The sequence below is a fragment of the Cynocephalus volans genome, chromosome 5 (assembly GCF_027409185.1).
Source record: "Cynocephalus volans isolate mCynVol1 chromosome 5, mCynVol1.pri, whole genome shotgun sequence".
In the NCBI taxonomy this organism is placed as follows: Eukaryota; Metazoa; Chordata; class Mammalia; order Dermoptera; family Cynocephalidae; genus Cynocephalus; species Cynocephalus volans.
The window spans coordinates 164,099,972-164,121,908 of NC_084464.1; the positions used below are offsets into that span (position 1 = coordinate 164,099,972).

Here is a 21,937-nt window from a genome sequence, read left to right on the forward strand (position 1 = left end):
CGAACTTTAATGTCACGTAACGTCACCGGATCTCATCACATTTTCCCTCATGTCCTCTTTTCTCCATTCCCATAATTTTCAGCAACTTCTATTTCCCTTAATAGCATATCTCCTTTTTATGCAGGTAGAGGCTTGAAACTTTACCTTTAGTGAAGTGAGCCAGATGTCAGTGTACGTAGGACTTGATTTAGAGACAGACACCGTTTTTCTTTGTTTTTCTTCCGTCTTCATAAGGACATTTCCATGCAATTGGCTAAACTATTATAATTCTGAAATTTTTAACCTTTCAAAATGTACAGAAAAGTAGGATTCTGGCAAATATAATATTTTTTAAATCATTAGGGTTAAGGTTAGGTTTCTGCAAAAGTGCAAGATAATTTGTTACAACCTAGAAGAACTTTCCAAAACCTAGGAGAGCAGTTTAAGTTTTTTGTTGGAGCAAAAATTTTCCTAAACATCCCCGGCCAATGGCTTGTTGCTTAACTGTGAGTTTAACCAGTCACTGAGGACTCTTAAAACGGGTGACCAAGATTAATTACTTATTTATCTAGAAAGTACCTTTCAGTTTCGCTGACCCCCTTCCAGAGGTGGGTTTAAGGTAAAAAAAATCTGGAACAGGATGAACAGAAGTTGAAAACAACTACAGTTTACAGGACGTGGTTGGGCAGGGGCAGGTCACCACTCTGAGAGGAGGGTGGGGCATTCTGCCACTGGCACAGGCACCGCCGACAGCCACCCACAATGCCACAGAAGCAAAGAGCCCGGGTGCGGACCCTTGCAAGGTCACGTCCTCTGCCATCTCAAACCCCTCGGAGAGAAGAGCCCTGCTCAGAGGAGGAGCTGCTTCTGAAGCATCTAGGACAGTGCCCGGCTTTAGTAAGAATGCAAGAAGTTAAGTGCTGAGTGAGTGAGTGCCTTCGTTTTCTATTGACAGAGAGGTTGGAAATGGGGGGACAGCGGGGTTGCAACTTAAGCAACTTGCTCAGAGACACAGAATTAAGCTCAGGCAACCGAGCAGAAGTGTGCAACAAGTAGAGAAAAACTGGCCTGGGGATTTGGAGGCATGGTTCTGGTTTTGACTCTGCTGTTTTGAGCAAGACGTTTGCTTCGTCTCCGGCCCTGTTTCCTTTTTATAAATGAGGAATCCAGAACAGAGAAACTCTGTGTGGTCCTCATTCCAGAATGAGGGATGACTCGTGGGTGACGCGTTGCTCCGGCCTGCATGGGTGTCCTCTGTCTTACTTAGGAAACCCTTTCAAGTACTATAAACCGCATGTAGTAAAAAGCCTCTGTCATCCAAGACTCAGATGTTATTCATCTTATAGATTATTTTTAGAACATCTTTATTTAAAATGTGATATTCAGAAGAAAATAATGAAATAGGTTGGAGACTGTGTTATTTAATATATTTTCTCTATCCACAATAGCAATGAGCTTTACTCTTTATTCTTTTAAATTTCTCCATGAAATAATCGTCTCTCTCTCCTCCTGTTTCCTTTGCACCCCCTGTGCTCCGCTCGACAGCATCGGCATTGCCTGGGACTTGCTAGAAATGCAGGTTATCAGGCTCCAGCCTGGACCTGCTCAGTCAGTAACTCCGGGGTGCGGGCCCAGCGAGCTGTGTGCTCTGAACCTGCTGCAGTCTGAGAAGCGTGGTCACAGGTGGCACAGCACTCGCACAGGCACGAGCACACGAACGACGGAGCTCCACGATGGGGCTCTCACGCTCTCCCTTCCAGGGTCCCTTGTCCTCGGTGCCTGTACCTGAAGGGAAGATCATGTGTTGGGTCTGTTTTCAGATGCCCGATTATGAGGTTAACGGAAGGTGGAGAAAATGAAGACGTGGGAAACCAGGCTTTAGGCTGAGGTTCCTTCTATTAAAAAAAGATGGCTCTTTATCAAGAACAGCGTTGTCCATTAAACAAGCTACAGGAATGCCCGCTCTGAAGGTGGGCGTGAGAGAGCGGGATGTGAAGTGGGCTGCACACCTGGGCGCCGCCTTCAGCGGGGTCTGTCCCCGCGCCCCTCCGCTCCGGCTGGCTTTCCCGTCTGACCGCACCGTGCGCTCGGGGGGATTCACTGCCTCCTGCTCCTCTCCCTGTAGCTGGGTTCCCTGCTCTGTGACAAAGGCTCTCTCCTTGGCCAAACGTTCAACAGGCTCCTCTGAGCCTGCTTCTCCTCTAGGCCTCGTCCTTGGGCCTGCTTGGTCCAGCTGTAGCAAGAGCCCTGCTAAGTCGGTTGAGAGAGATTCCCTCACCCTCAGTGTCTGATCCCTTGGCCTGCCTTCAGCAAGAATTCTATGCAGTCAGTTTAGCAAGAACCTCCTCCCCTTGATGGCTGCTCTGAGGACCCCTGCACCCACAGACCCCACATTCTGTCCCCTCGCCTATGAGCCCTAGCAGCCTTTGCTATGTTCAGAGTTGAGCCCATCTCTGCCATGTTCCTATTGCAAGAGTCCTGCTTAGTTTTCCTTGCTGCTGTGACAAGTGTTAACTTTTCCTCAACACAAGCAACCCAGGCATCTCCTCACTGGCCCCACAGAACTGCTGAGATGCCCTTGGCACAGCACCCATCGGTCCACCTAAATCGTGGCTCACCCTGAATCTGGGCTTTGCTGTGAAACGTGGCCCGTCGCACCCCTGCCCTGAAAGGATCTCCATCCACCGGCTGGACTCCTGGACTCTTGCCCCAAACTCCGCTTTCCATATCTGTTCAGTTTATTTATAGCATTCCTCTTCATTTTGAAATGACTCTTACTCTTCAACCATAGACAAAATTATCACTTCTTTAAACAAAAAGCCATATTTTAATAACTTTTTTTTTTACCAAAAACACATTTTACTTTCTTGATACACTCTGTATACAGAATTTTTTTATAGCTGGTTGTTTTAGTTACATAAATTAACTACAGGTTTAACTTTGAGTAATTCTAATTTTTAGTGAAGCAAATAATTTTAAACTGTTTTATATCATTACTTGTTGATGTAAACCATCTTGTAATCTCTAGAAAGATGTTTCTCAAAAAAATTGTTATTAACACATCTAAATATAGTTAGCTTTTTTATATCACATAAACAAGATACAAAGAATATAAACTTAACATTGTGTTTAATAATTAATGTTTAACTTACTTGGAAGTGACTTACACATTTTATCATTATCTATTACTTAATTTAACATAATGTGACTTTGAGATTTTAAACCACTTAAAAGATTTTTGACGCTCTGATAAGTTCTTGCATAAACATTTATCCTAGTCAGTTTCCTAATTTATTCATTTTAAACAGGAATATTTGAACTGCCTTTATGGAACACAAAGCTAGCCACTTCAGTTACTTGTCACCTTTTCAAAGTGACTTGGTCTGTTGTAGTAAAAACGCCCCCCCCCTTTGGTTGCTCAGCACAGTTTATCTTTTAAAAGACCAGGCTTGACTCGCCAGCGGCTGCAGCCGTCACCGCGGGGCCCAGCGGCCGCACTCTTCTCCTGTGGGAAAGTTTCGGAGAGCCCACCGGCCAGACCAGCAGGGTCACGAGTGTGGGCAGTTGCCCGATTAATTTGAGGTCTTTTAACCAGAGTTGTCACCGACAGGCCAAGCTCAGCTGCCCTCTTGCCTTAAACAAATGACCCGAAAGTTCAAAAGTTGATGCAAGGATTGGAAGGTTTATTCAGATTACCGGTACTCAACTAAATGTCTGACCAAACAAACAAAGAGAAAAGAGGAGCAGCGGGGTCCAGTTTATCCTAGTCCCAATCGGTGGGGCCAACCTATTCCATTAACAGTCATTGATAAAAGCAGCGCTCCCCACTGTTTCCAGCATAAAGTATGGACTAGATTTAAATCAGGAATACAAAGCATAGCCACGAGCCCTCCAGGGTGCACCTATACAGACATGGGTACAATCCAACCAAACAGAAGGGGGCTCAGAAAATCAGAGAAAGGTAAAGAGAATAAAGCTTTGCCCTGTCAGAAGTTAGGCTGGGGACTCCAGGAAGATCTACCGGCAGCAGAGACAGGGGAGCAAAACAGTCCCAGTGGCCACTTGCCTCTTGCAAGAGTCTTTTCTGGTGTCCAAAGCTTTCGAATTTTTGCCAGTGATTAAATTAGGCTCTCAGATTCCAAAGTCATAGAAATAAACAATGTACCCAAATAGTAAAGCAAACAAGGCTTTATTAAAAGAGGAGATAGACTTATGCATAAGGCGGGTAGCAAGAAAAACGCCAGCCCCCCGAGGGGAGCTGTTCAGGGTCTTTTATAGAGAAAGGAGTTAAAGGGTACAGGCCAGCGTCACTGGAGCTGGTCCGTTCTGTTCTCCCCGGTTGCGTCATGGGTACATGCTCAGTAGGTCCAAAATGGCAGTGGTGTTCATCACTGTCACCCCAGGAGGGTCACTGTAGCAGTCACCTTCATGTTTTGTGAACAGGTGGGAATTCCTAAAGGGGTCTTAAGGTTAATCTGTAACTTTTACAATTACAGTAAACAAGCCTTGGGGAGGGGTTTTGCAACTCAGTAAATACCTGTTTCCTCTTATCTCAGTCTATTTTGTCAGGGCAGCCTACGGGGTAATCATTTGCCCTGAGGGGTCTCTTGACTGAGGAGTGGAAAAGTAACGAAGTGTCCTCTGCAGGGAAAATGGAGTCAGTTTGGTTCACAGGCCCAGCCTTACTCTCTTTCAGAGTGACTAGATCATCATCAAGTCCATGAAAGTGGAGTTTAAAGAGGGTCATTTTAGGGGTTGGCCTTTAGCTCAGTTGGCTAGAGCACGGTGGTATCACACCAAGGTCAAGGGTTAGGATCTCCCCACCCGCCAGCCACCAAAAAAAAAAAAAAAAAAACCACAAAAGAGTGTCATTTTAGGGGTTGGCCTTTAGCTCAGTTGGCTAGAGCACAGTGGTATCACACCAAGGTCAAGGGTTAGGATCTCCCCACCCGCCAGCCACCAAAAAAAAAAAAAAAAAACCACAAAAGAGTGTCATTTTAGGGGTTGGCCTTTAGCTCAGTTGGCTAGAGCACAGTGGTATCACACCAAGGTCAAGGGTTAGGATCTCCCCACCCGCCAGCCACCAAAAAAATAACCAAAAACACAAAAGAGTGTCATTTTGGCAACTTATGAGGCTTTCATATGTTATACCAGAATATTGTTTAAACTTTGTTTGTTTGTTTTTCAAAAAACAAAATCACATCAACCAGCCTCCTCTTAACCAAGGCCTTTGAGATTCTGGACGTACGTACGTTTCCCATGTTTCACCCTTGGCCGTCCTGGGTCCTAGTTAGTACCCATGCGGCTTCCAGGGCGGCTGTGAGCGGCAGGACCCGTCCACGTCCTGGATGTGTGTATCTAGGCAGAGCTCAGGACAGCAGCAAGGGCAGCAGCAAGGGCAGCAAAGAACGTCCGGAGGTCCAGCCTCTGCCCGCACCGCCTCGCAGCTGCCTTCACAGCTCTGGCTCATGAATAAAATCAAGTGAGTATAAAAAATATAATAGCAGCAACAGTGTTGTGATCTTAAGACGTCTAGCCGAGACAGCATAAGTTTGACCAATAAACCTAGGCAAAAAATGTCTAAATTAAATTTGAACATATCTTTTTGTTTCACCAAAAGTTTAAAAACTAGCTTTATTTACCAAAAAATTATTAAAGTCATGTGGACTTGAAAAGCATTTAGGCTTAATTATTTAATTTAAAAGTACATGTCATTTATAAGCCAATTTGGTACCATGGTAGACAACATATAAACACAAATATAGACATACACATAGACACAACATAACCCCATACATATGTATGCGTGTACACGTGTACACGTGAAAACACAGAAACAAAGATCCTATAGCTCTTACTAAGATTTTTCATTTGTTAGGTCTTAAAGAGTTTCTCTCTGTCTCTTGGACTATCAGTCTTTAATTTCCTGCTTCGTAGCCCCTGGCAATTCTTAACTAGGCAGCCCTAAAATTGTACCTTTGGAGGGAAGACTCCTGGTGGATCGAGGCACAGAGAAGAAATGTAAGTCCTTCCAAGAAAGAACTCAAGGCGCCATGCCCTCAGGTATGAATGCTTCCAAAGCTCATCTGCATGGACAGAATATCCATTTCTTTTAAAGCTGGATTTGCTGCATTCTTTTCTCATTTGATCTTGAAGATTCTCTCTGGAAAGTGGCTGTAAACTAGTTCTGGCCTGACAGGTTTATCAGCCATTCTCTAGGAGTGCCCTGGTGCGGGCAGAATTAGGGTTGGGTATGTCATTTAGATAAGACACAGAGGAGGATTTTAAAACAGATGTCCAGACAACATAAAATCATAGGAATGCACTACAGAATTTTCAAGGAAATACACAGAAAATTTGGAAGCCTGTTCAGAATAACCTTCGAATGCCAGAAAGTCCTATTTTTGGAGACCAATCTAGCTAAATAGGAAAAACAACTTAGTTTCTGCTTTTCAACTGCGTTACTGAGATGAGAGTAAAGCCCATTAACAATCAGGGCTGAAGGGAAAGAAAAGAAAAGAAGTTTAGTCAGTTGGTAAGTTCCCCCAGAGGAAGCAAAAATCCAGTGGAGAGAAAGAGAGGTTTCCAAAAATAAACACAGCTAGAATTATCAGCTTTCAGGTAAGCCAAATTTGACCTTAGAGCTCTAATTTTTTTTTCAAATGTACTATTATCAGATTTTAGCTGGAACAAATAGCAAGTATTTTTGGGCTTTGAATGATTCAAACAAAACCAAAGAGGTAAAAAAAAAAAAGCTCTCTCAGGATCCAGTGTCACCGCAAAGACCATGCCTTGTGAGCTGGGAACAGTCAACATGCCACCCACAAATGTACCTATTCATTCAGCTCAGGAGAGAAATTAAACAACAGAAGTTTCTAACATATCATAACTGAAAATTTTAAACTAGTGATATCTCTGTAAAAACCCAAAACAAATAAGAATTTTTGTATCCTTCCACAATCCTGACTTTTTTCAATGACAGCTTAAAGAGGAAAACTTATGTTTCATTGGCTGAAAATGGATGTAACCCACATTTTTTTTCAGCCACATTTTCTAGGGTCTCAGCTTCTTAGCTGATAGTCTGTACTCAAAGTTCCCGTGTGCCCCTATAGACAGAAAATCAAAAGCATCAGTAAGATAAGCAGGAAATCAAAAGCTGTTGGCGAGGGGTGGGGGTGGTAGAAGGACCACAAATGTATACGACAATAGGTTAAGAGCCATAATTTTAAACAGTAAATTAAATTAATTTTCATGAATATTTCTTTCCTGAGTTAAAAAAAAAAAAAATTGTTGTGTTGGGTCTAAAGAACTTTGACTCTTTTAAATCTGACCTCTGTTTAAAAGGCTGTTTTGTTTTCCAAACGGTTTCACTTGTATATCTCTAAGGGACTGATTCCTTGATTGGTAATCCATCCTGGGCCGTCTGGGTGGAAATATGGAATCTTCACATCAGTTCAAAGGCTGAAGCACCAGTTTTGCAAGTCTTGCAGGAGATCTAAAGCAGGCAGTTTGAACATACGAAGGATTCTAACTTTGTTTTAAATATAGTTTAAAAAATCTTTTCAAGGGACTTTTTATTTTTAGGCTAGTTATTATATATTTTTTTCCCCATAGGTACCTATAAGACAGCTGTTTAAGCCAAGCATTCTCTAGAAAGCTTTCTTTTAACATAACCAATTTATTTTAAAGGATTTATGTTTGGCCATTATGATTTTAAGATCACCTCAAGTTATATGGGCCTATTTTCCAAGGTACATTCAAGATAAAATCCTGTAGATGTCATAGATAAATGCAGCTGGTGAAAAGGGTGCTGTCCCCCAAGCAAAGGCTCAGTTTTTTGATGAGCTGTTTCCCATAATTTAAAACCTCTTTCAGATATGACCAAGTCGGGACAGTGTATGGGGAGCTAGCATTGAGTCGATCACAAATAAAGACGCAGATCCAATTGCAATGTGTAGGAAGCGGCTGTTACGTTAAAGCCTGCGACACAATCTTCCCTCTGCCCAGACACAAAGCTGAACTGCACGGCGGCCACACCTGTCTAGAGCCCTGCCCGATATTTCCACCTAGCGGCAGCGATTGGAATGACAGGATTCCCCATTTCTCGACCTCCTATCCAAAAATGTAGGGGGGCTGCCACACCGTAACCTAGATCTTCCAGCATGCGAGACGAGCAGAAATGAGCGGTACCTTTACCTGAAACTCCCGTGGATAGAGACAGAAGCCCCCATTCTCAAAGGGAAAAGAGAGGCTTAGGAAAAAAAGTCCCATTCGGACCTCACCCAAAACGAATATTTGCCAAATGCTGTGAAGGAGGCACTTAATGGACATCTAAGATCAGAACCTTCAGGTGCTTATGTTCTTACTTGACTCCTTCAAACCTTTCCTGGAACAAGGTGAGAACAAATAAATGTATAAATGCATGAAAACAGGCAGTAAGCAAAATAAGCACCACAGCCTCACGTCTAAACCTCTGGGTACTTTTTTCCTCGCTTGGCTTTTTTTCTGAACTCCATCCAGGTCGAGTAACAGAATTTTGTCAGCTGCTCCAGAATCCCCCCATGTGCACCCCAATTACAATAAGTACTTACTATCTTGATATTGATAGTAATCACTACCTTGAGTTTTGCTTTTTATAGTTGTATCACCACCCATATTTATCCCTACTCACAGTAGTTTAGTCTTGCCTAGGTATTTTAAAGTTTTCAATTGACAAATAATAATTGTATATATTGATGGGGTATAATATGATGTTTTGATATATGCTTACATTGTGGAATGATTAAATCAAGCTAATTCACATATCCATCACCTCACATACTTACTTTTCTTCTGTGGTGAGAACATTTAAAATCTATTCTTTCAGCAATTATGAAATATATGATACATTATTATTAGCTATAGTCCCCACGCCCAGACCAATGTTGTGTTGCTTTTTCCCTGTGTTTTCTTCTAGTAGTTTTATACTTTCAGGCCTTATGTTTAAGTCTTAATCCATTTTGGGTTGATTTCTGTATATGGGGTATGAGATAATTTCTTCTGCATGTGGATATTAAGTTGTCCCAACAACATTTATTGAAGAGACTGTCCTTTCCCCACTTTGTGCTCTTGTCACTGTTGTTGAAGATCAATTGATTGTAAATGCTTGAGTTTATTTCTGGGCTTTCTATCCTGTTCCATTGGTTGATGTGTATGTTTTTATGCCCATACCATGCTGTTGTCATTGTAGTCACGCATCACTTAATGACGGAGGGTACATTCTGAGAAATGCACCATTAGGCAACTTTGTGGTTGTGCAAACATTGTAGAGCATATTTACACAAACCTAGATGGTGAGGACTACTACACACCTAGGCTATAAGGTATAGCTAATGGCTCCTAGGCTACAAACTTCTACAGTATGTTACTGTACTGAATCCTGTAGGCAATTGTAACACAATAAGTATTTGTGTATCTAAACACAGAAAAGTTAGAGTGAAAATGCAGAACTTTCATCCTACGAGGCTACTATCATACATGTGGTTGGTTATTGACTACAATAACCAACATTATCATTATGCAACAATTGACCGTACTATAGTTTTTTAATGTATTTTGAAATCGGGTGTTGCAATGCCTACAGCTTTGTTCTTTTTACTCAAGATTGCTGTGGCTATTCATATTTGTGGTTTAATACAAATCTTAGGATTGTTTTTTCTATTTCCATGAAAAATGACATTGGAATTTTGCTATAAATTGCATTGAATCTATACATTGCTTCATGTAGTGTGGACATTTTGACAATATTAATTTTTCCAGTACATGGATATGGGATATCTTTTCATTTATTTGTATCATCTTGAATTTTTTTAATCAATGTCTTATAGTTTTCAAGGTTTTTATTGTGTACAAATCTTTCATCTCCTTGGCTAAATTTGCTCGTAAGTATTTTTTTTAATGCTATTATGAATGGGGTTGTTTTCTTAATCTCTTTTTCAGATAGTTAATTGTGACCGTACAGAAATATGACTAATTTTTGTATGTTGATTTTGTATTCTGTAACTTTACTAAATTAATTTATCATTTCTAACAGTTTTGGGGGAGAGTCTTTAGTGTTTTCTATAAGATCATATCATCAACAGAGATGGTTTTATTTCTTACTTTCATATTTGGATGCCTTTTTTTTTCTTTTTCTTGTCTAATTGCTTTGGTTGGCACTTCCAGTACTATGTTGAATAGAAGTGGTGAGAGTGAGCATCTTTGTTTTGTTCTTGATCTTAGAGAGAAAGCTTTCAAGTTTTCACTGAATATGATGTTAGCTATGGGCTTGTCATATATGGCCTTTATAGTTTTGAGGTACATTCCTTCTATGCCAAATTTTTTGGGAATTTTCAATCATAAAAAGTTGTTGAATTTTATTAATACTTTTTCTGCATCAGTTGAGATGATTACATGTTTTCTGCTTTTCATTCTGTTAATGTGGTGCATCACATTTCTTGAATTGTATATGTTGAATCATCTTTGCATCCCAGGGGAAAATTCCACTTGATCCTGATGATTTTTATGTGTTGTTAAATTAGGTTTGCTAGTATTTTGTTGAGAAATTTTGCATGTCTTTTCTTCAGGGATATTGGCCTGTAATTTTCTTTTCTTGTAGCATTCTTGTCTGGCTTTGTATCAGGGTAATACTGGCCACCTAAAATGAGTTTGGAAGTATTCCCTCTTCAATTTTTTCAGAATAGTTTGAAGATGATTGATATTGGTTCTTCTTTAAATGTTTGGTAGGATTCACCAGTGAAGCCATCAGGTCCTGGGTATTTCTTTGATGACAGACTTTTTATTACTGACTCGATCTCTTTACTAAGTATTGTTCGGTTCAGATTTTCTATTTCTTAATGATTCAGCCTTTTTAAGTTTTTAGGAATTCATCTATTTCTTCTAGATTATCCAACTCATTGGCATATAATTGTACAGAGTAGTGTCTTCTGATCCTTTGTATTTCTGTGGTATCAGTTGAACATATACGTTTTAATTCTGATTTTATTTATTTGAGTCTTTTCTCTTTTTTTCTCATTAATCTAGCTAAAGGTTTGTTGATTTTATCTTTTTAAAAAATTAACTCTTAGTTTTGTTGATCTGCTTTATTGTTTTTCTAATCTCTATTTCATTTATTTCTGGTCTGATCTTTATTAATTTCTTCCTCTACTGACTTTGGGCATACTTTGCTCTTTTTTCTAATTTCTTAAGGTGTAACATTAAGTTGTTTATTTGAGATATTTCTCTCTCTCTCTCGATGTAGACATTTATTGCTATAAACTTCTTTCAGAACTGCTTTTACTACATCCCATAAGTTTTGATATGTCATGTTTCCATTTTCATTTGTCTGAAGATATTTTTTAATTTCCCTTTTAATTTTATTTTGGCCCATTGGTTGTTCAGGAGCATTTTGTTTGATTTCAACGTATTTGTACTTTTTTCAAAATTCCTTTTGTTATTTCATTTTAATCCATTATGGTCAGCAACAAACTTTATACAATTATGTGGAAGATTCATAAAGCAAATGTACTTCACAGGGCCAGGTATTCCAAAGCCTTGTAGTTTCAAATATTGACCTTGCAAAGGACAGGAAATTTTCCCCAGGCTATTGAGTCTCTGTTGCGAAATAAGAATTGTAACATGGCAAGGTTGCTGACTCAAAGACAGACAAGTTACTAATTGGTATGTAAAGTTACTAAAAACCTGCTGGAGGGAAAAGGAATGTTTGCTAAATCAAGTCTTTGTTAGTGGATCACTTAATTGCCTAACAGAATGTCATCTGACTTGTTTTTACTGAATGTTACCAGCTTCTATTGTTAAAACTCGTAAAACTGTACTTAGCAAAACACCACCTATGTCTCTTCCTGTAACTTCTTGGTCTGGAGAATAAATGCAGGAAGAGATTCCCAATTCGTGGTTAATTTTCCAAATGGAAGAAATGTCTCATGCTTAAGGAAGTTCTGGGATATTAACCCCTTTCTGTGGCTTCTCACTGCTCAAAAGAGATGGACTTTGAGTACTCTTTGGTAGCTCTGTCACCCAGGGGAAAAGGGATTACAAATCCATGGGAGGCAAAGCAACACAATTGTAATCTTTAAATTAAAGATTTGTCTTGTAGCCTAATGTAGATCTATCCTGGAAAATGTTCTGGTGTGCTCAAGATGAATGTTGAATAGAATGTTCTTTATATATCTGTTAGGTCCAGTTGATGCAAAGTGTAATTCAAGTCCAAAGATCCCTTAGTGATTTTTCTGTCTGTATGATTTGATGTTGAAAGTGCAGTATTGAAGTCCCCTATTATTATTGCATTGTGTTCTATCTCTCCCTTCAGCTCTATTAATAATTTATATATTTAGGTGCTCTGGTGTCAGGTGCATATTTGCTTTAAATAGTTATATCCTGTTAATGAATTGACCACTCATTACATAATGACCTTGTCTCTTTTTACAGTTTTTGACTTAATATTTTATCTGATAAAAGTATATACAACTCTGCTCTCTTTTGGTTACCATTAGCCTGCAATATCTTTTTCCATCCCTTCCCTTTCAGTCTATATGTGTCTGTGAGGCTAAATTGAGGCTATTGTATGCAGCATATTGTTAGATCTTGTTGTTTTTTAAAAATATTTTTACCTACTCTACATCTTATTATTGGATAATTTAATCCATTTACATTTAAAGTAATCATTGATAGGTAAAGAGTTACTATTGCTATTTTGTTAATTGTTTACTTACAGTTTTGTAGTTCCTGTGCTCCTTTCTCCAAATCTTGTTGCCTTCCTTTGTGATTTGTGGTATTTTTATAGTTGTATGCTTTGATTTCTTTCTCTTTCTCATTTGTGTATCTACTAGAGGTTTTTACTTTTTGGTTACCATGAACATCTTATGGTTACATAGAACATCTTATAATTATAACATTCTAATTTCAGCTGATGACAAGTTAACTTCAATCACATACAAAGACTCTAAACATTTACTTCTTTTCACTTTCACCTTTTGTACTGAGGATGTCACACTTTACATCTATTTGTATGTGTATCTATTAACATATTCTTAGTTTTTAATACATTTGGCTTTTAACTTTTATGTAAGAGTTAAAAGTTATTTACACACCACATTTGCAGTATTAGAGTATTCTAAATTTGACTATATATTTACCTTTACCAGTGAATTTTATACTTTCATATGTTTTTATGTTGTTACTTAGCATCCTCTCATTTCAACTTGACTAAGTTCCGTTAGAATTTCTTATAAGACATGTCTAGTTGTGATGAGCTCTCTCAGCTTTTTTCTTGGAATGTCTTCTTTTCTCCTTCATTTCTGAAGGACAGATTTGCTGAGTGTAGTACTCTTGGTTGGCATCTTTTTTTCTTTTATCACATTGAATATGTCATCTACTACTCCCTCCTGATTTGCAAAGTTTCTTTTGAGAAGTCTGCAGACAGCCTCATGGAGGTTCCCTTATATGTGATGAGTTTCTTCTGTCTTGCTGCTTTCAAATTTTTCTCTGTCTTTGACTTTTGTCAGTTTGATTATAACGTGTCTCAAAGTATTCTTTTTTGAACTGATCTTGGAGTCCTTTGAGCTTCCTAAATCTGGGTGTCCATATCCCTCCCAAGATTTGGGAAATTTTCAGACAGTATTTTTTTTAAATAAGTTTTCTGTTCTTTCTCTCTCTCTTTTTCTTCTGGTACTTCCATAATTTATACATTTGTTTTAAATGCATAAACATTTAAAACATGTTTGATGTTGTCCCATAGGTCTCTTATGCTTTCTTCACTTTCTTTCAATCTTTTTTTTTAGTTATTCTAATTGGATAATGTCAAATGACCTGTTATTGAGTTTGCTTTCTTCTGCATCATTGAGTCTGCTTTTGAAGCTCTTTGTTTTTTCAGTTGTCATTGTATTCTTCAGCTCCAGGATTTCAGTTTGGTTCTTTTTAATAGTTTCTATTTTTTTAATTAAACTTTTATTTTTGTTTATGTATTGTGTTCCTAAGTTTATTTAGTTGTCTATATTTTCTTGCATCACATTGAGCTCCAAGATTATTATTTTGAATTCTTTTTCAGGCAATTTGTATATATCCATTTCTTTAGGGTTGGTTATTGGAGCTTTATTAGTTTCCTCTGGTGGTGTCATGTTTGCCTGAACCTTTAGTACTTATGTAGCTTTGCATGTGTCTGTGCATCTGAAAAAGTAAACCCCTCTGTCAGTCTTTACATACTGGTTTTGGCAAGTTAAAGTCTTCAGTCTCTGCACTGAAGGAATAGTCTCTGTGATTGTGGTTGTGTGGGTTTGGATCTGGATCATGCAGCTGATGCTGGCCCATCAACTGGTGGGCCTGTTACCAAAGACTCTAGTAGGTATGGGTTCTATCTGGTCTCTGGGTAAACTGGACTGTCTCCAGGACTTTGGTCCATGGGGCTAGCACTGGGAAGAGGGTTTGCTTCAGGAATCACAAACAACTGTACCAGCAGGTTCTTGTGTGGCAGACCTGCTGTCAGACCACATTGAGAAGGGCTAATTTATAGGGATGTTTCAACAGGACCAATATCCAGGGCCATTTGAGGATCCACAGGTAGACAGAGGTTAGCAAGCCTGCCCTGGGTACTCAGATAAGTGTGTCTCTTGGCAGGAACTTGTCTGGCTGGAACTGCTCCCAGGTCATAGCCAGAAGAGACTGTAACTGAGCTTCAGGGCTATTTTGGGATCTGCTTTGGAATTAAGTTTGGCAAGCCTGACTTGGTGGCACTGATGGGTAAGACTTTCAGCTGTTTTCCATGTGGGCAGGATTACTCCTGGGACACAGCAGAGAGGGCTGGAGCTGAGCTTCAGGGCCCATTCAGGATCTGCTGTGGGACTGAGGTCAGCAAGCTTGTCCTGGTACACACACAGGCATGTGCATGGCAGTTTTCTGCAATGTCAGGATTGCTCCCGGACTGCAGCCATGAGTGGCCAGAACAGGACAGGGCTCCTTCAACATCTGCTGTGGATGGAGGCAGTGGCACAGATGGGCAAGTCTCCTTCTGCATCTGTGTGCGAGCAGGATTAATTTGAGGTCACCACTGAGGAGGGCTGGAACCAAGTTACAGAGTAATTTAAGGTGCAGTGCTGGGACCTATGTTGGCGGGCCAGCCTGTGAGGCACAGGGATGGGTCACTCCTCCTGGACCCCTTGGCAATGAGTTTGGTAGCAAGATCAAGACCAAATAAGGCTGCCGCCAAGCCCTTAGGGGAATGGTGCCACTTCTGGATCTGGAACTGGGACCAGGACTGGCGGGTCTGACACCAGGTGCTGGCCTGCCCTCTCAGAACAACGCTGCTTGGTCATAGGCTCCATCGGGGTTTCACAGACTCTCTCCTGAATCCCAAGCCTTCCACACTGGCACTTTTATCCACAAATGGCTGCAAAATTATGGTTGCTGTTGGGGTGACTTCACCATTTTGCTGACTTTTTTGCTTTAACTTTTCTATTGTGGTAAAATACACATAATGTAAAATTTACCATTAGTGACACTTAGTTGTTTCACAGTGTTGTTCAGCCATCACCACTGTCTAGTTCCAGAGCACTTTTGTCACCCTAAGAGCAAATCCCCTACCCTTTAGCAGTCACTCCCCGTCCCCCCTCCCCTCAGCACCTGGAAACCACCAATCTGCTGTCTGTGGATTTGCCAACTCCAGACATTTCATATAAATGCAATCATATGCTATGTGACCGTTTTTGTCCAGCTATTTACACTTAGCATAATGTTTTCAAGTAAACCTACTGAAACTTTCATGTCTTAGGACTCTTCAGATGCTTTTTTATCTGGCAAGAATGAGAACACTGAGGTCTGGGTGGCCCTGACACTGCAGGCTGGGACCGTCACCAGCAGGGAGCAGCCGGCTAAGAAGGCACTTTTAAATACAGCTGGCGGATGCCCCCCGTGGGGAGCTGTTTGGTGCAAGGTCTGATGTAGGGGCCAGAGTCTAGTAACAACACGGTTGTCTGGGCTTTCAGAAATTCATCTCACTCTGAATGACTGATCATTAAGTCAACCAAATAATTTTGACAAGACGTTTGATGAAAAAACAAAAAGTTAATTCCTGGCCTTTTTTGGACTTTTTCACGTAAGAATCCTTTAAAAAAACATAACAATAATCTTTTTCTCATGTTCAACTAAATGCATAGCATAATAATAATAAAGCATATTCAGGTACAGGGGAGGGGCTAAGTGGTATTCTTCTAAGAGATCTGAGGAAATAAACATGCGATGTAATGGAATTTAATCACCACTTGTACATGGCATGCTCTGTCACAGTTGTTTTCTTTACACACACAGCCACGTCTTTAGTCCCAGTGACGTGGCTCATGTGCTGAAGGTACGCACTAGGGACTTGAGCTATTGCCTTCTCCAGGATCAGAATCCTTGGCTTTCAGAAATCCATGTCACCTTCTTTTAGTTTTATTTCCCTCCACTTGAGAATGTTGCTTATTCATTAGTTTCTGGAGCTCTTGGATTATTCTTTTGACATTTAATCCATTTCTGGAAGCTCCCAAAGTGGCCTCATTGAAAGGAAAAATGAGAACAAAGTTGCCAGCTTGGGGACCTGGCTGCTCACTGCTGTCTGACAGGATGTGGGGGGTGCTGTCACTCTCGTGGGCACGCAAGTGCAGGAGGGACACGCAGGGAATGAGGGCCTTTCGAGGTGTGCACCTGCTCCTTGACTTCAGCTTGGTTTTGGGCGGCTGTCTTGTGGACACCAGTAGATCCTTCTGCCTGCTCATCACCTCTCTCAGCTCGGAGGTACATGCGTGCTCAGGACACTTTCTCAGCTCTCTCCACGGTACAGTCCTTGTGTGCTCTACCTGTGAGTTGTAGGACAGACTCGTAAGGAAGAGAGCCATGGGTGGGACTGAGTCTACCTCTACCACCCTTAGCAAAGGAGACACTGGGATTTCCTTCTGCAGCTTTACCACATTCTTTTCCCTCGGTTCTTAGGCTGTTTAAGTAAACCAGTTCAGTAAGATTGTGGATGAGTTTTCTCTTCACCAATACATCCGTTGAGCAGTCTAAGGACAAGGCCAGGCTGTAGGTGACTTCTAAAAGCCATGGCTTCAAGTTCTCATCAATCAAAATATCAAACCCAAAGAGCTCAAAGCAATTGGTGGCAAAGGGGACCGACGGAGCCATGGCCAGAACCGTGAGAATAACCATGCAGTTGATTTTCTGCCACAAAAGCATGTCGTCCACATTCTGACTATGAAGGTAGGAAAAAAACCTGCTGAGGATCCACTTACAACCATGGCTGATCACTTCTTTGATCTTCTCATAGGAGGCCCCAGGTTTATTGATGCTGCTGTGGGTCAAAGGTGCATGATCATTATGCAAATTACTGAGGTCAAACTTTTCGTGGCAAACCTTCCTGATTCATGTAAATGGTCAAAGGCTTGAAGCTTGTGACACAAACATAGATGTGGAGGTCACATTTGTACCTGCCAACAAGCAAAGGGTTGCAGATATATTTCTGTACTATATGCATATCCCCAAAGAGCAAGTCCTTAATGTCACTGAAAATTACTATCCGCCTCCCAGGAGATGATTCTGCCGGCTTGCAAATCCAATAGCGAGGCTTGGTGCCCGGCATCTGCTTGTCCTTAAAGTATTCTGCTAGGAACTTGGTGTAGTCGTTGGGCATGACGAACGTCAGAGGCCTGAATTCGTAGAGGGGGGTGCCGTACATTCCTGCTCATGTGCTTGAGGCATTTGGCCAGACAGTCCTTCCTGGTGAGCTTGGTGGTTCCCGGGTGGTGGTTTAGTCACTGCCATGGCTTGACGTTGATATGGTCAGTCATCGGAAACGCGGACGCCTTCCAGTAGATTCCAGTCTTCCACGTGTCGCTGGCGCTCATCAAACCTGTCCCAGCCCCGCTCCAGCAGGACGCTCCGCATGACTTCTGGGGTGGTCTCATCAACACCGAACACCGGTGGCTTCAGGACGGCCCCCGAAGGCTCATCTTCTGCCATCAGATGAGGTTTTCTTTTCTAAAAGTTAATCATCAGAAATTGGTTAGAGGAGTGGGCCAAGACGTCCTAATCTAGCAGTGCTTTCAGGTAAGAGGTGGCACTTCACGCGCCATCAGTTTGTCCCAGCATTCTTCTGTCACACTCGTCCCACGGGACACCCCCTCCCCCGGCGTGCCCACCCTGCTACCTGCAGACACCTCCCTCTCTTCCTGCCCGCTTCCTTTCTCTGTTCTTCAGAGTTGACCGCATATTACAAAACAAGCCGTAGTTCATGAGAAAGGCAGTTGAGAAAAAAAAGAAAAAAGGATGTTTAAAAACCCATTTTGCAAAAACGATGTGCAGAGTGTGCCTCACATTTTGAAAGATAAACATAAAATGCAGATTTGAAACATTTTTCTGAACTTCCAGGAAGCAAAACAGGATAGTTTTGAGGAGATTATAAGCAATGATGACGTATGTCTGCCTGCCACCTAGAGAAGGGAAGAAAGTCGAAGCTTCCCGGGAGGACGTGGACGTCCCACAGTCTGAAGACAACGTGCTTGCCAACAGGCCCAAGCGGAGGCAGTTTTGATTTGTTTGGCAATGGTGGTACCGTCCATGCATAAACCATCACATAACCACATCGATAACTTACGCCGTGGTGGAAATTCTGCAGTGTTCGAGGGGTTCGGATCGGTGCAAAGGGAATAAATCTTGGCAGAAGCTGCGCTTTCAGTGAAGTTTTTACAAGGAAGGAAGGAGGAGGGGTTCTGTGGCTCACCCTCTACCTTCTTCTCCAGCTTCAGGACTGGGAGGGGCTGTGAGGCCGTCAGGCAGGTATGGCGACAGCTCGCCCCACACAACTTTGTCTGCAAGGCTGAAGCCAGCTGGTGAGCATGGTCAGCCGCTGGCATGGTGCCGAGGGGACAGGCTACAGCGGTGGGAAAAGATCAGCAAACAGAGCAGAATCAGCAAAATGAGCGCGCACCTTCCCAGTGCTGGTATTGCTTTGACAAGGGGTGCGCTGAACACATCGGGCGTGGTTCTTAAAAATTCCAGTCTTCCCAGTTTACAGAGGCGCTTTCAGATGTGTTCAATGGTATTGACAAGTATTTCAAGAAAAGCGTGTGCATGTGTGTTGTGTGTGGGTGTACACTGTGTGTGCTGCGTGTGTTGTATGTGATGTTTGTGTGTGGTGTGTGTTGTATGTGAGTATGTAGGGGGAGGTCCAGAGTCAAGGAATTATAAATGTTGAATTAAATAAACAAGTTAAAAATGCTTCTTCTCTTTCTATCTCCAAGAAATATGCCATGTTTCCAAACTTATTTGATCATAGCACCCCATTAAAATTGTGGTCACCATTTCACAAAAAGAAGAGCATGCACCCGCGTGAACCCTGGCCACCAGGCTGCTGTGCAGGTATCAGGTGCGGGCAGCAGGTGACAGAGGGGATGGGCCATGGGACGCTGCTCCCCAGGCAGGTCTGTGAGCCCCGGGGCCCTCTTGCCAGCTGTCCCCTCGAGAGGGAAGTGTGCAGTTTCGGGAGACTGTGACTGTATACAAGGGCCGCTTGTGCAACACACCTCTCTTCCATTAACATGTCATCTAGAGACCAAATATGTAATTAATAACTTTTTCTTCTTGGTAAAAGTTCATCCAGAGCTGCCTCGAATTTCTTTTATCCTGCCTCTTCCAGCCTTGGAGGTGCTGGTGACAATGAAGAGTTCGATTAAGAAAAGTACTTGGGTTAGAGCACAGCCTTACAAGCCCAAGGTCGCGGGTTGGGACCAAAAGAGAAAAGTCCATGGCGGGGGCAGCACACGTGGGGATTAAAAGCAGTAAAAGCAGGCTGGGGACAAATTCTTCCCCGGTCTGAGCCTAGTGGGGAAGGAGTCCCTGTGAGGGAGGCAGTGAGAAGCCATTGTCTCTCAGGGCCCACGGCAGGGATGTAATTACACACTTAGAGACTTAATTTATGCCTTAAATATATTTGAAATGATATATTAATTGATGCTTAAAAATTAACACACAATAATGACATCTTCAGTACTATACTACCTAATAAATATAGAAAATAATGACGATAATCTATAATGATGTGATGTATTAATATTATATAGTGATAATATAAATGTTCTTTCTTCAGAAGTTACAGGACTTGCAAAAGAAGTCCTCATCTTTCTGTCTCAGTGAAGTGATGCACATCTAGAAAGATCACCTTTAGAATCAGCGGTGTGTGCGGGCCTGCTCAGTCTCTGCAGCCAGGCTGCACTTTGTGAAATCTGTATCTCTTAACCATCACATTAAATGTGTTCTCACTTTAAATAATTAAATAAGTCAAGTCAGCCGTGTCAATGACACATGGTGATCGGCAGCAAGCAGGCTGCCTGCTGCTGCTCCCTGAGCAGAGGTGAAGTCCCCTGTCCTGGTTTGGGGTGGGGCACCCTGGCTGCGTGGCGGGAGCTCTGGACCCTGCTCTGGGGCTGCAGCGGGGTCATAATCGGGAGGGCCAAGGCTGAGAAAGGAGCCAGGTGGCTTCAGAGAGGGTAGGGGCTTCTGCCCGGGCTGGCTGGCTCTTCTCTGTGACATGTCTTCTGTATATCTGCCTTTCCTGTATTTTTAAATCAGTTTTACTTCCTAAAAAAAAGTTAGGTTTATATTTACAGTGCCATACGATGTATCCTGGACTTTGCTCTCTGATTTAAGGGCATAAGTTTTTATAAAAAATATCTACTACCTTTCTGTGTGTTTCTCTCTTACCCTCTCACCCCCATACCTGCAATTTTACTAAATCTTAATGATTATAGAATCACATGCAAAGGCAGGTGGAAGGCCGGGCAGTAGATCTGAAACGCTGCTGGGCTCAGCTGCTTACCTGGAACCAGCGCTGTGGCTGGGCAGGTGGCGTGTGGCCAGGGAGGCCCGGCCCAGAGGGACCAGGGATTCCAAGGGGGCACTGGGGGCTTCGGGCAGAGCCTACAAGGGGCAGAAGCTGGCACACCCTCCCCAAACCCTCTTTGGCATACTGGGACTTCAGCTCCTCTAGAGGGCTCAGAAGAAATTCTAGAAGAAACTATTTCTCAGAAGAAATTGCGAGGCCCTGATAAAAGCCATCCTCGCAGAGTTGTATTCTTCCACAGCTGTTAGATGTCGTCTCTTTCCTTACCTTGATTACAATGGTTTGCCCTTAGCATGTTCTTAGTCGCAGATTGATCAGTATAGCTTTATGGGAAGCTATTGAAGATGGGGTTTGTACTTTTTGGATAACTGTAGCTGTTTACAAAGTGCCAACCACTGTTCCTCCACGCAGAAACCCGAGCCTGGCAGCTGAGTCAGTCCGTCTTTGCTGGGTGTGGTACCCTGAGTGGGCAGGGAATCAGCATTGTATGCCTTTTATGACTATGAAGAAAGTACTGCCTTGTATGTAATTACATTACCTGTCTGACAGTGTCTAGTGCAGCCAGCTCTGCACATGAAGATGATGCTTGTGTGTGTGGAACAGCTCTTGCAAAGTGGCTCATGTGGGGGAAGCTGGAGCACACGGTGCACAGCGACCCCACGCCTGGGACCCCCCCACAGCCCAGGCAACCCAGCGGGGCCGGGTGGGAGGCCCCGTGGCACTGGGGCTGCAGGGCGTCCTGTCAGTGGAGTGGCCAGTGCAGGCCTGATTGCAGAAGAGACCAGGTGATGTCGCCGGAGCCCCTCCAGGATGTCTGGGGAGTCTCTGCCTCAGACGTTTCCCTCTCTGCCCTTTCCAGGTCCTGTGACCAATGTTGGTGTGGGATATGGCCATTTGGTCACCCTGTCCACTGAAATGTGAGGTCAGGCTGCCTTTTTAATCCCTGTTCCTGGATTAGGTGCCCCATGTGTCTGTGGAATAAATGAAGGAAGCAACAAACCAAAGCACAGGGAGGGAGGGGCACAGGGTCTGCCCGTTCCCTGTAAATCACTGGAATAA

General features: G+C 42.4%; 1 protein-coding gene across 1 annotated transcript; it reads right to left on the reverse strand.

Annotated features, from left to right (window-relative positions):
• Positions 1-16,421: 16,421 nt before the first annotated feature.
• TTLL2 (tubulin tyrosine ligase like 2) lies at positions 16,422-18,012 on the reverse strand. Its single transcript, XM_063098384.1, is given in 5 exon segments — positions 16,422-16,797; positions 16,799-17,389; positions 17,391-17,716; positions 17,718-17,853; positions 17,855-18,012. Coding segments are annotated over 5 exon segments (1,575 nt in total). The 5' UTR covers positions 18,001-18,012.
• Between the last annotated feature and the right edge of the window lie 3,925 nt (positions 18,013-21,937).